The sequence below is a fragment of the Arvicola amphibius genome, chromosome X, assembly GCF_903992535.2.
Source record: "Arvicola amphibius chromosome X, mArvAmp1.2, whole genome shotgun sequence".
Classification (NCBI taxonomy): Eukaryota; Metazoa; Chordata; class Mammalia; order Rodentia; family Cricetidae; genus Arvicola; species Arvicola amphibius.
The window spans coordinates 42,335,452-42,352,712 of NC_052065.1; the positions used below are offsets into that span (position 1 = coordinate 42,335,452).

General features: G+C 35.6%; 1 protein-coding gene across 1 annotated transcript in view; it reads left to right on the plus strand.

Annotated features, from left to right (window-relative positions):
• The window catches only part of Dmd (dystrophin), a 1,847,711-nt gene that overhangs the window by 383,303 nt on the left and 1,447,147 nt on the right, over nucleotides 1-17,261 (plus strand). Inside the window, 1 exon segment of the mRNA XM_038316167.1 lies at nucleotides 4,508-4,627. Coding sequence (XP_038172095.1) covers nucleotides 4,508-4,627 — 120 coding nt within the window.

Here is a 17,261-nt window from a genome sequence, read left to right on the forward strand (position 1 = left end):
TTAGAAACTTGAAGCTTAGTTTAGCAAGAGCTACAGGAATCAAACCTAGGAACTGTAACTCTGATGCAGAATCGTTGACAGATTTTGGTTAATGTTCTCCATACTCTGCTATCTTCCACTGATAATCTAAAATATGCATAAGTAGAATAATTCTATTATTAAAATGGTTTTTCTTAATAATAGAATTCACTTTGAGCTGTTGAAAATTGGTGTTTCTGTGGTCTTTCAAATTTGCACGTTGAAGTTGTCCTTTTGAAGTCTTCTCCAACTTGGTAGCTCCAAGGTTTGGCAGAAACAAAAACGTTCCCTTGTAGACAAAAGGTAAAAATAATGGAGTTTGATATAAAAGTATTAATCTCCAGGTAAATGAGAACCAAATACAGGCTTTTCTAGAAGGACCTGCTAAGGAAGCTTATTTAAAATATTCAGCAAATGTACAACCATTTATGTGCCCTAAATAGATCCACACAGGGAGATGGACAATACTTTGGGCAGTCAGGCTTAGCAAAGTGAATATTTGACTGAAACTAAAATTGGAAATCATTACCAGATCATTTCACTCAGGGCACCTAGGGATAGAGAAGCTAGTCCAGCGTACAGTTTATGAAAACGGGGAATTAGGAGTGGCTACAAGAGAAAGAAGAACAAAAATAAATTGCCCATTTCTTCATCATTTTCAGTGAAAGCATGAAATGCTAAGATTTGAATTTTAAGCAAATATGGGTTCAGAATGTTGAATTAGTTAATTAATGGACATTTTATTATGTTGTTTATATAATAAAAATACTTACCTAGGTGTGAGACTAATCCTTGTTCCTAGAAATTATCTGGGTCTGTAAGATTATTTGCAATTAATATGTTTGTTAAATAGGATGCATTCAACAGTGTTGTCTTCTTTGCATATTTATTCATTTAAAATCCTATAAACTTTTTAAAAGTAATATTTATAATTAACCGTATCTTAATGATTTGGAGGTAAGAAGCTCCTATTCTTAAAATCTATACAGAAGCCATTATATATGTTGTTTTTGTAGTGGGTATATGTGTTTGTATTTGTGTCTACTTCCTGGGAATGCTGCCAATTCTCTAATGACTATAGTAGGAGGACTGAAAGGAAGTGCACACAGTGGCAACCACTGCTTGACTGAATCCAGGTACATTGAATTTGTGTTATCACCAAAGAAACGAGTGCAAAATTTTTTAGCAAGCAGAACATCACACCTTGTTTTAATTTCTAATATATTTGCCTCTCTATACTTGTTAATCTTTACATCTAAGTGCAAGGTCAAAGCTTTTCTACCATTATATACTTCCTTGTGTTAATTACTTAAACATGGTCTCATATCCAAATTGGAATTAATGGCACTAAAGTTGTTTTTCCCAATGATTGTTTCCAAGCTGTTTGGTCTGGTGAGAACAAAAATGTTTGCCTCATTGGTGACGTTTGAAGGAAGTATAGAAAAAAAATGTATTTAAATCATAATATTGAGAACCAGTACTAAGAGGTTAAAATTTGGTAAAGCCATTTGATTAGAGCATTATTTAGAAAAAAGAGAATTAACCCAAGAGGTATAACAAAACTTCAGTTTGTCAAATCTAAAGGTTTTTAATGTATTTCACTGTTGCCCTTTTCTCTTGTCACAAGTAAGATTGCTATTTGACATTAGAGAACAAATATCACTGACATTTGTATCTAATAATGGTATAGAAATTTAATTAGGAGCATGACAGATTACTAACCTGGTAATTCTGACAAAAGCATCACTTTAATAAAAATAAAAGCAACGAATGGATCATAAAATAGCCAGCCCATATACATGTAAATTATAAACTTTTGATAACAAATAATACTTTTATAATTCCATGAGAGTATTTTGACTTGAAGAGAAAAGCTTTGAATAGTCAAGCTTCAATGTGTTACTCTGGGGACATATTTGTATTTAGAAATAACTTGGCTCATATTTCAGGCTTAATGAACACACAACACTAATCTTCTGTTGTATAATATAACTATGAGAAATTCAATTCTATAACAAGTCAATATTTAACTGAAACTTTAATTAAAATATTTTAACTGAAAGTTGGTAGTCTTAAAAATACATGACATCGCCGGGCGGCAGTGGCGCATGCCTTTAATCCCAGCACTCGGGAGGCAGAGGCAGGCAGATCTCTGTGAGTTCGAGACCAGCCTGGTCTACAAGAGCTAGTTCCAGGACAGGCTCCAAAGCTACAGAGAAACCCTGTCTCGAAAAACCAAAAAAAAAAAAAAAAAAATACATGACATCAAACAGGAAACCAGGCAAGTGTTTTATTTTACCTTCAAGCGTAAGTAAGATGGCAATCATACAGTTTGTGTTTAACATTTTACTATTGCAAAAAATAACTTTCAAAAGTAGACCCCAGACATCAGATGTTTTATAACGTCTTCTTTATTGGAAATAAATAATATTGGAAAGCATTAATACTGTGATAATGATTCTTAATAATTTTGGGTGTTGAAAGTTCAGAACAAGGAATTTTACAAGGTTTTCTATTTTGCAATTACTGAATTTGCTCAGAAAAGTTTGCTTAATATTAGCAATTTAAGCCAGAGACATTACAATATTAAAAAGTCACAGAAGAGAAGAAAAGTTATCAGATATAAGATTAAGTCATACATGGAGCCTAATCCAGTGCTATGTGCTCAATAAGCCAGTATGGAGAGTCTCTCAAATGTTTCTTCAAATCGCTCTGGTCATTTAAATGGTACTTTCACTTTAAATTTATCAGATCACCATTGGTTTCAGTAATACCTTGTATTAAGATTTCTTTCAAAAGAATGAAATGTACATTATTTATAAAAATGGCAAAAAATCCAAATATCTAATTTTAGAACAAATACACAATAAGAAATCAGTTTAATACTAGAAAAATCAGTAGTATATTCATTCCATGTACTTTATAGAGATTTTCTTTGTGGAAGTAAGTATTTCATAAATCAAACAATGATTTCTATGTATTCCTTTACTATGGTATTGAAGCTGTGATTGTAATTTATGTGTAAAACAGTATTCAGACTGACATTTCTGAGTATACCTTTACTTTTGAATACATGATTAAATATATGTATATAATTATATAATATATTACACATATATATATAATTTCATGAGGAAATATAGGAAAAATCATTTTCTAAAGTTCTAGAAACCAGATTATAATAGTATTGTCTTAATTGTTCTAAATCTTCCTGGCTGACATGCTGAAAGTCTTAGCTTATGTAACTCAAAGAAAGAAGTGGGTGGGGAGGAGGGATACTTGACATCACTTTCAAGGACAACTTTAAATGCTAATGTTTCCATTTCAGTCTCCTAGCAGAAAGAGTTTTATTAACCAGTGCAAGCTTTAGAATGTCAAATGCATTATGAGCAGTATACATATCACACACAAAATAGGAATATAGTCATTTTATCATAAATTTCTTCACTTGAAAAAACAGCATGAAAATTTAAAATGAATTAAAGTGATCTCACAGTAATCTCCAATATTGAAGCTTGAAGAATAAAAGTCCTATTATTAAAGTGTTTATGTATTTAAAATTATGGTTTATCCATCCTAACAAGTTTCTCTATACCCTTTTATAACATTTTAATAACTAAGATGTAGTCGATAGGTCCCATACATTATTGTTTTGTATGTACAGGCAGTAGGATTGACAGAAAATAAAAGACCATACCCCCAAACTATCTTACCATTTTTCTATTACATAACAAAATACTTTTAGAAACTTGTTATCTAGATGTTTTAAATACCAGTTAGAGCAAATCCATATAATAGTGTACTATATTGAGGATTTGGGGGGCTGCAGCTCCAGGTAAGGATGATGTTATTGCCAAGTTTTTGTAAATCTTTATTTTTTGAAACATGTAGTAAGAAATTGACAGATATGACTAAGAAAATAGTTGAAGGAGAGGAAATAGTTGAAGAAGAGGAAATACCTCTTCAGATAGAAGATAATAGTGTGAAGTGAGATGCTGTGAAAATGAATATTGAATTTGACAGCCTTGCAAGAATACTTTGAGGTGATAGTAGACAATGAAGGTCAGGTTCACTAAGCACAGAGAATCATTGTGAAAATAAAATATTTTTCAATGAAGGTGAACATATTTAAAAGAACCTTCTGACTATTGTTTCAAGAGTGATTACTTCCTTTCTATGATGCTAGGAAATTTTATTAAAGTAGAATACCTAGGATGCTGGAAATACAGATAATTAAAACAAAGTCCTTGAAAAGGTGAGAGTGTGTGAGAAGTGCACGCTAACCGGACCCCTCACAATGCGACCTGCCATCATACTTTAGAGCTCAAATAAAACAGAAAATATACTTACCAAGTAAAATAACAGAAAATTGGTTTGAACTCAGTCTAGTTTACTAAGTGATCCCAATACCCCATACATGGGAGAAATAACTCACATGCACTTGGGAAGAGATGTTTTTAAATATTCATTTTGGATTACTTTCTTTCAGGTGCTTCAAGAAGATCTAGAGCAGGAACAAGTCAGAGTCAACTCTCTAACTCACATGGTAGTAGTGGTTGATGAATCTAGTGGCGATCATGCAACGGCTGCTTTGGAAGAACAACTGAAGGTCAGATTTTTCTTTAACTGAATAATTCCTTTTCAGCATTTAATTCCTACTTGAAAATGTATTTAGAAAATTTCAAAGTGTGATTTATTTAACGTAGGTAAAGTAATCTATTAATCATCCAAATTCAAATCATTCCGTTTGTGTATTCTCCATTTCATTAACTTCGCTGCTTGCTCACAGCATTTTCCTTGCCTTTGAGGAAATCCACAAATTCAGATCTAATTAGTTTTTATTATACTTGAAATGTATGCATTAGAGAACTAGCCAAACAATACTGTTTATGTATCCTTCGAGTCTTAGTGTGGGCAAAAATTAATGTGAAATTTATTAAATTATTAAAAAGGGAGTACCTTTGGTGTATTCATTCATTTAAGCTCCCAGTCTTTGTTCTCCTGCAAATGATAGAAGTTAGTTGGGTTTCAGCCATTCAACCCCCCTTTCCAATCCAATTTAAGGTATTGTGCTTCTGTAAAAGTATAAAGTAGGGCAGCAAAAGCCTGTAATTCTAGCACTTCAGTGGTAGAGTCATGGGAATTAGAAGTCTGAGGCCGACCTCAACTGTACAATAATCAGCTTTGCCTAAATGAGAAATTTCACCCCCCAAAACTAAAAAAACAGGGATGGAGAGAAGACTCCAAGGTTAGTCCAGTTGCTGCTATTGCAGAGGATCAACATCCACACATGGCAACTCACAACTATCTGTATGTAGATAAACAGGTTCTAACACCTCTTCTTGTCTAGGGGGTCTCCTGCAAACACATGGTGAAGAGAAATAAATACACTCAATCACATATACATACACATAAAATAAAAATAAACATTAAAAAAAGAACAGGCAAAAATGATAATGTGGATATTTCAAAGTCTGTTTTATATAAGCATGCCTGATGATATGCAGGTGTGTGTGTGTGTGGCTACATGCATGGAGCCAGAGGTGGAATGTGGGTAAACCTTGATAACTACTCTCAGTCTCAATTTTTGAGATAAGGTTTCTCTCTCAACTTTGATCCCACAAATTTTGCCAAACACTCTGGCTAGCAGATCCCAACGATCCTCCTGTCGCTATCCTCCAATCCTGAATACTTGGATTACAGGTGTGCATCACAGCTCCTTCATTTTTGCATGGCTGCCTGGGGACCAAACTCTGGTGCTCTTACTTGCATGGGAAGCACTTTATTTATGGAGCTACCTCCCTAGTCTGCTGCTTATAAGGTTCATTGGGCCCAAGAAAGGCCTGTGCTTCCTTTGTGACAGATAGGAGCAACAAATCTAATATCTCAAAGGGTCCCTCCATTACAAGTTTAAATGATTTTATGAGCCTAAAGTAGTTCTTAACAGTATCTCCAACCTAACCTATAACACAATTTCTTAAAGACTTATATTTGTTTTCTTGTCTGTTAGGCGAATTATTTTTTCATTCCAGAGAAAAGTCATGTCATTGGGATACTGCTTTAGACTGCCAATCTGCAACAACTCTATCTCATTTCTGTTATTAAGTGACAAAGGAATAATAAATTTCTAATAGATTTAATATTTTTTATCACAAAGTATCACTATCTACTTCAACCTATGCTAATTGCTTATATTCTAATAAAATTGCTGAGATCTAAAAATGTTTGTTATCGTCCATGGCAATGTATCATGAAATATAGGGTGAATTTTGTATTGCACACATGCATACTGCCGACACAATAAGATACCAAGTTTGAAGGAACTCCACACTTCTGATGTGAAAGTGACTAATTGTTAGAAGGCAAAAATCCAATACTCAGCCTTTCCTATACCTTTTCAGAAAAGATTTTAAACACCTGTAGAACAGAATTCCTTCTGACTGTTGACTGGCCAAAAACTACAATAGAACATTTTATAAGACAAATAATATTTCCAGATACTAAAAACACATTGGATTCAACGACCTAAAAAAAAGTAGCCTCATGATGGAATTATTTAAGGTGATGCTTTTTTTGGAGAGAAGCAGCTTGAAAACAGTCCATAGAACTCATAAATGAAGACTAGGTTACACTTCATATAAGAAAAATTGGGAATGCCGAGGCTAAGATTTAATGTAGTCATTTAGGAATCTGTTTTCTGATGCTGGAGCGATGACCCAGAGTTTAAAACTGATTGCTTCTTGTTATGTATATGGGAGTTTTGATCCCAGCACCCTTTTTCTGTTTAAACAAAAAAAGAGGAAGCTTTAACTTTAACATAGCAAAATTACATATAACAAAACAGTTGTCAAGCAAGAATTACAGCTACAATATTTAGATCTATTTTATTTTTTATCATACCTAAGGAAAGCTATAACTATCTATTTATTCATTATATTTGGCCCACATAATACTTTATAATTATTTGTTATTTAATATATGATATTGACAATAAAGTAAAGGGTAAAATTTCTAGCCTCTCTGGCAATTACTGTTGATTTAGTAGTCCTTGACCTATTTATTTACCTTCATGTTGACCTTAAGAGAAATCAAAAATCTCTTGTTTTTTTTTTTACCATGAACTTTAAATTTCTCTTAACTTCATCAATCCTCCATTCTCTCACTCTTATTTAATTCATTTTATTTTGTATATTTATAGAAATTTGTGATTTTTCATAAGTGGTAGCATAATTTATTAATCGCAGTAGTAGAGAGTTTTTTGTTTTTTTCCTCTCATGTATTTTTAATTTATTTTTATTACTAAAAATTTCCACCTCCTCCCCACCTACCATTACCTTCACCCTCCCTTAACTCTCCTCCCCATCCCTTGCCAGTCCAAGGAGCAGTCAGGGTTAAAAGATAAAAAAATGAGTAATTTCCTATAGGATGCAGACTATTTCAATGACAATATTTAAAATGAAGTGCAGGAGCTATCTGCTATTTATAATTCCTTCCAAATACAATATATATTGAAGCATAGTCCTGTTTTAAATGGAAAAGCAAAAGGTATTTCAGCTCTTTTGTGACAGTTTATATTTATGGGTGCCAAATAAATATGAAAAAAAATTACAATTTTATTTCATACAGACACGTTTGATGTGTCTTCAATTACTATTTTGTAGCACTTCAGAATTTTTGCATTTGGTAAAAGGCTGATTTTCTGTCGGCTGAACTGCAAATCTTTACCAATCACTGTCATCTCAATAATTCATCACAAATCTCAGAGTACTTTCATATATATAGCCTAATCTGAACTTAGAAATAAGATGGATTTGAGATTACCAGAACAGATCCTGTTGCCTGATTTTTTACTAGGGATGCAACTGAGACAGAGTTCATGCCATGATTGAATTCCCCAACAGGTGTTACTGAATTGGGCAAACACAGTTATTCTTATACTATGTATAATTGAAGATTAGGGTTGCTCACATTGGTACTTTCCATATTTCTCTGTATTATTAATTGTACACCAAGACTGCTTATTCATTTCCCAACTGCCCAGACCCAAATAATCACATAGAAACTATATTAATGACAACATTGTTTGTCCAATAGCTTAGGTGTATTTCTACCTAGCTCTTATAACTTAAATTAACCTATTTAAATTAATCTGAGTATCGCCACAAGACTGTAGCTTACTGGAAAAGCTCCAGGGGTCTCCTTCTACTTCAGCAGCTACATGGCATTTCTTTGACTCTGCCTACTCTCTCTCTTTCTATCTCCCTGTTGGAATTTCCCACCTGATTTTACTCTGCTAAGGCATTGGCCAAAGCTACTTTATTCATTAGCCAATAAAAGCAACACATATACAGAAGGACACTTCATATCAATTAATGATTATAGTAAGTTTTCACAATCTATTTTCTGAGGTCGATAGGGCAGAATGGCACATAAAACAGTTATGCTCAAGATATGGGGCACATTTCATTTGGGGGTTGGTTGGCCCTTTCACTGGATTCACATATCTGATATCCTGCATGTCGAATATTTACATCATGATTCATAGCAGTAGCAAAATTACAATCATGACATAGCAACAAAACTTTATGGTTGAGGGTGACCACAACAGACCAAGATACACAACTGTCACCCAGATGCAGAGGAACTAGGTTGGTCCCATGCTGGCTCCCTAGCTGTCCATCTAGGGTCCATGAGCTCCCACAAGCTTAGATCCACTGTCTCTGTGGGTTTTCCTGTCTGGATCTTGTCTCCCTTACTCATATAATCCCTTTGTTTTCTCTTCCACTTGACTCCTGAAGCTCGGTACAGTGCTTGTCTGTGGATATCTGCATCTAATTCCATAAGGTACTAGATGAAGGCTCCATGATAGCTATTAGGATAGTCACCCAATCTGATTACACACTAAGGCAGTCAGGCATATTCGGTCCACTATTGCTAGGAGGTACCTTAACTGTGGTCATCCTTGTGGATTCCTGGTAGTCTTCCCTGGCACCAGGGTTTCTCCCTAACCCTATAATGGCCCCTGTATCAAGACATCTCTTTCATTACTCTACCCATCCTTTCTACTCCACAACTCAACCATCCTGATCCCTCATTCTCTTATCCCCATTCTCTCCCCCTTTATTCTTCCTTCCCAATTTACCCAGGATGTCTCATTTATTTCTTTTTTGTAGGGTCCTCATTTTACTGAGCTTCTTCTGGGACTGAGGGTTAGAGTCTAGCTATCCTTTGTTTTACATCTACTATCCATTTATGAGTGAGTACTTACCACACTTTTCTTTCTGGGTCTGGATTATATCACTCAGAATGATTTTTTTCTAGTTCCATCGTTTTGCCTGCAATTTTTATGAGGTCATTTATTTCCACTGAGTAATATTCCATTGTGTAGACATACCAGATTTTCATTATCCATTCTTTGGTTGAGGGGCATCTTGGTTGTTTCCAGGTTCTGGCTATTATGAATAATACTGCTATGAACATAGTTGAGCACGTGTCCTTATGGTATGGTTGAGAATTCTTTGGACATAGGCCCAAGAGTGGTATCACTGGGTCTTGAGGTAGGTTGATTTCTAATTTTCTGAGAAATTGCCATATTTATTTCCAAAGTGGCTGTAGAAGTTTGCACTCCCATCAGTAGTGGAAGAGTGTTCCTCTTACTCCACATCCTCTCCAACATACTCTGTCATTAGTGGTTTTTATCTTGGTCATTCTGACAGGTGTAAGATGATATCTCAGAGTCATTTTGATTTACATTTTTCTGATAACTAAGGGTGTTGAACATTTCTTTAAGTGTATCTCAGACATTCAAGATTCCTCTGTTAAGAATTATCTGTTTAAGTCTATACCCCATTTTAACAGTATTATTTGGTATTTCGATGTGTAGTTTCTTGAGTTATTTATATACTTTGGATATCAGTCCTCTGTCAAATATGGGGTTAGTGAAATCTTTTCTCACTCTGTAGACTGCCATTTTGTCTTATTGATAGTGTCATTTGCCATACAGAAGCTTTTCAGCTTCAAGAGGTCCCATTTATTAATTGTTGTTTTCAGTATCTCTGCTACTGGTATTATATTCAAGAATTATTCTCCTGTGCTAATGTGTTCAAGGCCATTTCCCACTTTCTCTTCTATGTGCTTCAGTGTAACTGGATTTATGTTGAGTTCTTTGAGCCACTTGGACTTGTGTTTTGCGCAGGGCAATAGATATTGATTTATTTGCATCTTCTATGTACTGACATCCAGTTATACCAGCACCATTTGTTGAAGATGCTTTCTTTTTTTCCATTGCATAGTTTTGGATTTTTTTGTCAAAAATTAAGTGTTTATAGGTGTGTGGGCTCATGTCAGGGTATTTGATTCAATTCCATTGATCCCTTTGTCTGTTTTATGCCAATACCATGCTGTTTTTATTACTCTAGCTCTACAGTAGAGCTTAAAGTCAGAGATGTCTCAGGGAAAGTGATGCCTTCAGATACTCCTTTATTGTACAAGATTGTTTGACCTATCCTGGGTTTTTTGTTTTTTCCTTATGAAGTTGAATATTGCTCTTTTGAAGAACTTTGTTGGGATTTTGATGGGATTGCATTGAATTTGTAGATCACTTTTGGAAAGATTGTCATTTTTGCTAAATCATTTGCTTCTTTAGTCCTTCAAATTTACCTCAAATTACTGGTAAAATAGTTACTTAGTAAAGAAGAAAGATTTGTAAGACAGTAATCAAGGTTTCCAGTAACACAGGTGATATTCATCTCTGAGATATTAACCAGAAAGGTAGGGAATCTGTCTGCTTTAGAGTTCCCAGTCATAAGGAGCAGTAAAATGTCTTCCTGTGAGGAATCACTGGGAGTGTGATGGATACTGAAAAGGTTACATGATAGAATGTTCTTTACTTTCTACTGTTACTGTTTACTAGTCCTGAGGGAGCTAGAGACTACAGAAAAATTTGCTATGCTTCCAAATAACATTAATTAACACTATGCAAACAATAACAGTAGCAAGAATGATCAAATGGCCTTTCTGCATCTACTCATTGATATTTCTTAAAACTCATAAAGAAAATAATTTGTAGAACTTAATGGAATGGTAAGCAAAGAGCATGTTTCTGTCATTACATTTTTAGTCTAGCCACCGAGGCAAAGTTTCATCAACACATCAGTTATATTTACCTCTTTAAAAAAGTACCACAAAAGGTATAAAAGTACAAAAAGTAATACACAGTCTTTATCTAAAATGTAAGCATTTTCTGATTTCTTATGTGATTAAGCCAATGTTCAGTTACAATGTCAAATATGTCTTGGACTGGTTTATTAACATTATACTTAAAATTCTTGTTAAGTGGGTTAGACTAAAATATGTAGTTAAATGTAGTCAAACTTTTGCTAAAAACGCAATATGGAAAACTCAAAATGTGAGAATCTTGAGATTCAAACATCTCTATAACTATAGATTAGCACAAATTTGAAGCTATAGTCTGCTGTGGTCCACAGGAATCCTGCAGTGAGATTTCAGCTGATAAGGCAGAAGGCTTTGACCCACCAGAATGAATGCATTCTGATAGAGGCAAACCCAGTTCAGAAGGGCTGAACCCACTACCTTTTGCATATTGGCTGATTCTCACAGTAGGTCTCTTGTGACGCCATAAGCATGCCTCCCTTGGGCGCAAGCAGACTCTATGGATTGTTGGGCACAATTATTTTCCCATGTACTGGGTGTACTGGGTAATCCTCTACACTCTGTGGGACCTTCGGGGGAAATTTAGTCACAGAGTCAAGAACCTTGGTTCCCACAGTCTATCTTCATCTGTTTCCTGAGATACATTAAAAGCCCCCTCCCTGTAACTGTCTTCCATTTGTCAGGACATGCAGTCAGGAAATGAATCTTTCGTATAGATCTCATTGGAACTTTCAAAAATAAAGGGACATCCAACTTCAGAGAATCAGAGAATTGCCTTTGGGGTGTGTGTGTGTGTGTGTGTAAACTGGAAACTTAAATATATGAATATATGAATATATATATATATATATATATATATATATATAGCAGGGGAGGAATAAAGAAACTTGGAGAATTCATTTCTGTAGTGTGAAGCGGCGGGGCTGCGTCCTGCCACCCGCCGCTGGCTAGCTTTAGACCCGAAATAATTACACGGAAACTGTATTCTTTTAAAACACTGCCTGGCCCATAGTTTCAGCCTCTTATTGGCTAATTCTCACATCTTCCTTTAACCCATATTTACTAATCTGGGTAGCACCACGACATGTGGCTTACCAGGAGAGATCTTAACCTGCGTCCATCTCGGAGAGGAGCAGCATGGAGACTCGTATGGCGATTCCTGAAGCGTCTCCCCCACTCTACTTCCTTGTTCCCACAATTCTGTTCTGTCTACTCCACCTACCTAATTTTCTCTTAAAGGGCCAAGGCAGTTTTCTTTATTAATAATGAAAGTAACACATAAACACTCCTCCATCATTTCCCCTTTTTCTGTTTAAACAAAAAAGAAAGGCTTTAACTTTAACATAGTAAAATTACATGTAACAAAACAGTTATCAAGCAAGTATTACAGTTACAATATTTAAATCTATTTTATCTTTTATCATAACTAAGGAAAGCTATAACTATCTATTTATTCTTCAACTCCATCAAAGACTCCAGAAGGATATAATGCTACCTAAGTAAATAAGAAATAAGTAACTTATAAAACTCTAGAAATGACAGAGACAACTCGCTGCCTGGACAGTCACCCAAAGTTCCTCTGTACCGTTGGGGCATCCATCTTCAGCCTACAGGCCCATAAGTATCCAGCAGACATTTTCATGAAGCAGGAAATTCCAAAGACAGTTCAGTCACTTTCTGCTGTGTCCTGCAGAACGTCTTGCAGACTCTTTCATGAATCTGAACCCCGAAAGACCATCTCACCTTTAGGCAAGTTCAGCAGTCCTCTCTCTGCGGGTTCTTTGTGTCCAGTTTATGGAACAGTCCAGCCAAGAGCAGTTTCTTGCCCAAATGGCTAACAAACTCCATAAGTAGCCTCTTCGATGCCCATCTTCCTCTTGAAGTAGATTGGTGCTGCCAGGAGCAGACGTGTCTCATTGTCATGAAAAACCCTAAGTTATTAAAACATTAAATGCCATATTCTGCAGTCTTTGAAAGATATGAAGAATGCCTATCTGAAATATATTTCTACATATCTAGAAAATCTAATAACATGACTACAAGCTTAACTATTATCAATGATTATCCATTAACAACCTATATTTCCTAATTATACATTATAGTTTTTAAAATGAACTACAATCACAATAGCTTAATCAAGATCAGAAATACATATACATATAACAAAATTGACCTTAAAATCTATACCAATGCAAATTCATATCTATATCATCTCCCCCTTTAAATGTAAAAGAACATTTATAAACAATATTTGGGAAAATGGGCGCAGTTATTTCTCTCCAAACTGCTTCCTGCTGAGTGGGGGCGTTGTTATTTAGGTCTTTCATGGTATAACCTGTCTGCTAGGTTCCTCTCAGTTGGCAGTTGAGTGAAGTAATTTTTTGAAGATGTTCACAGCAACCTTTCAGGAGGGCGTGGTCTATCATACCATATTGGGATAGAAGCAATCCACAGAGTCTCGTCCTCTGTGAAAACAAAAGAAGAAACTCTTTTCCAAAGCATCATGTTCTTAGATCCAAATCCTGAAGTCATACCGTTAAGATGTCCATTCTGGTCTAGCCTGGCAGCCCATATAATGAAATGTCTCTCTGTACTTAGCTCCTTTACAGTCAAAAAAATCAAAGAAAACACAACAAAATACATAATCCAGACTCTCTGTGAATTTTCCATTTTTACGTGGCTTATTTTCACTCTATCACTTTACTTTATTCTGTCTCTTTAAAGACTTTACCCCTTTTTTAAGGCATTAACTTTATTCTCTATATATTTATTTTTTTCTCTCTCTCAAGCCTACGTACAGTCATCCAACATTGTGACCCATATGGGGGTCTTATATGTCTGAATCTGTCCTATTGTGAATCTGTAATTTTTTACTATCCAGGAGCATTTCTTAAAATGTTAAGCACTTCTTAAAAACTTAAGTTGCGCCACTTATAGGTAATACGGTACTGCCTGTTTCCAGCCAAGTCTAAACCTTAACTGCGCTGTTATCATGGTAATTACGATAGTTCCTGCCTGAGCTCAGTACAGTTCAGCATGGCGGAGCAGAGCCAAAGCTGCTACTGCCTCAGTCATTTGGTGCCCCTGAGCTGCACAAAGTTCCAGGTGCACAGCAGTCGACATTGGAGCCGCACTCAGCAGTTTAATTCTGAGACTGAGCGTGCAGCACAGAAACTCTTTTAATCCAAGTCACAGCCGAATCTGAAGCGCAGAGCACCGTGCAGTCTGAAAACATCTCTCTCTCTATGGCGGCAGGAATCCGCAAATGCTGTCCCGCTCGCCTAAGCCTGATTCCGCCATCTGCCCAGGTGCAGGCAGGGAGCAGTGAGCCATTGGCATGGTCTCAGAGAACTTTCTTTCCGATCCCAAGCGGGCAAGGTTTTTAAGTGGATTTAGTCACCACGTTGGAGCGCCAATCTGTAGTGTGAAGCGGCGGGGCTGCGTCCCGCCGCCCAGTTCCCAGCAACCGGCTAACTTTATCCGAAATAATTACACGGAAACTGTATTCTTTTAAAACACTGCCTGGCCCATAGTTTCAGCCTCTTATTAGTTAATTCTCACATCTTCCTTTAACCCATATTTACTAATCTGGGTAGCACCACGACATGTGGCTTACCAGGAGAGATCTTAACCTGCGTCCATCTCGGAGAGGAGCAGCATGGAGACTCGTATGGCGATTCCTGAAGCGTCTCCCCCACTCTACTTCCTTGTTCCCACAATTCTGTTCTGTCTACTCCACCTACCTAATTTTCTCTTAAAGGGCCAAGGCAGTTTTCTTTATTAATAATGAAAGTAACACATAAACACTCCTCCATCACATTTCCCCCTCAGATCTAGATTCAGTACTTGCTGTAAGTCTTCTTCTGGACCCTGAGGGGACACAGAGGCTGGCACTCAGAGGTCCCCAAAATATATCATTTATGTTGAATGTTCTGTTGAATGAACACATCGTGAAAGAACCAGATGGACTTGGTTACTTAAAAAGTGAAAATTGGAACTCAAGAAAAAAGAAGTTAGTTTTGAGAAGGCCTGTTACACAAACAATTCATTTATCTGGGTGTGTATTATCGAGTATTGAAGGGAAATAAAAGGAGACAGGCTACTTACTGCCTCCCTCTTTTATGAAGCCCACTCCTTTGTGACAGCTCTATTGTGTGGTCTATGGCATATGTCTTCTTAGTAGTCATATTCCTGGCATCACTTTATTTCTTAGTGCCAAACACATCTGGCACTCTCATTCTATCACAGACATTCTTAACTTCAAGGATTGCTGGTCTAAGTTTTACCTCCCAGGCTTGTCAAATTCTTGTCACTTTCACTTACCCAAATCTTCTTTTGGTGGGCATTTTTCACATTGTGCTTTGCAAAAGCAACTCAATTAAACAAAGAGATGCAGACAACATATGTTCTTGATACGGAATACAGTATAAGATGTGAATGAAATGGGAAGGGAAAAGTCCCCCCAAATGTGAATTTGAACATAACTAACAAGGGAGTTATGATTTAGCCCATGAAAATGTGTTAGGGTAAGGGAACTGACCTTTAATCTTATCATGGCTAGGTTTAAATGAGAATACAAATAGAACTTAATTTTTTCTCACTTCAAGGGATGTTGTTATTCACCGCTTTTGCATTTATGTTTAATGTTTACAATATTTATCTAGCAACCCTGTTACATGCATTATTTCTAAAACCGTAAGGGATTCTTACACTTAAATTGGACACTGGAGAAACTCTTAAGCAATATATGCCATTTTCCTCTACAGACTGTTTCAATATTTAGGCAGCTGTTATTTAAAAAAAAATCATCTTCATGTCTGTACTATTTGATCAAAAAAGAGTTTAAATGTTATGTTAGTTTGAGAAGAATCCATAATATAAAATTTCTCAGAGGCTATTTTAATATAGTTAATTATTTTTTATTGTTCAGTTTGCAAGAAGTCTAAGATCAAGTATATTGGGAGAGTCTTATAAGTCTGAATTTCAGGGGACTACCATATTCCTGTGTCTTTATATGGTCTTTGTTCTCTGTGCACATGCGTGATCTTTTTTGCAGAATACCATTTTTTAAGAAATAAGTAAAAGTGATTTAGATTCAATCCATGTAGATTCATTTTAAATTAATCTCTACTTTAAATGAGGTCTTGACAAGTCATTGTGACAGATCTTAAGGTAAAGGTAGGGTATAATGCTTCAACAAAATTTGGAGGAATAATTCAGTGCCTAAATTTTTTGTGTTTTATTTGGTGCATTAGATTCTCAATAAAAATGAATACATTCATGACTGATGAATAAATAAACAGGAACTTATAAACTCTAAGTGACATGGGGGAGAAATCAAACCTACAGGAATAATTATCAATTCAAGCATTATTTGCAAACAAATAGTACTTTAAATGGTATTCTTTTAATAGTTATCATAAATAGTTCAGTTAGGTACCTAAAAGAGTGTTTAATTATCAGTGTTTTAGAATTTACAAAAGGTATAACACATTGTATAGTATGTATTTCTTATATTTTTGAAGTATATCCAATATTTGTAGGCAATATAAATGATGAAAGCCTTTACCCCATATTCTCTCCAGCATAAGCTGTCATCAGTGTTTTTCTGATCTTGGCCATCCTTACAGGTGTAAGATGGAATCTCAGAGTTGTTTTGATTTGCATTTCTCTGATGACTAAGGAGGTTGAACATTTCCTTAAGTACCTTTCAGCCATTTTAGATTCCTCTGTTGAGACTTCTCTGTTTAGGTCTGTACTCCATTTTTTATTGGATTAATTGTTCTTTTGGTGACCAATTTCTTGAGTTCTTTGTATATTTGGAGATCAGCCTTCTGTCTGATGTGGGGTTGGTGAAAATTTTTTTCCCATTCTGTAGGCTGCCGTTTTGTCTTGTTGACAATGTCCTTTGCTTTACAGAAGCTTCTCAGTTTCAGGAAGTCACATTTATAATTGTTTCTCTCATTGTCTGTACTACTGGGACGATATTTAGAAAGTTGTCTCCTGTGCCAATGTGTTCAAGTGTGCTTCCCACTTTCCCTTCTATGAGGTTCAGTGTGATTGGTTTTATG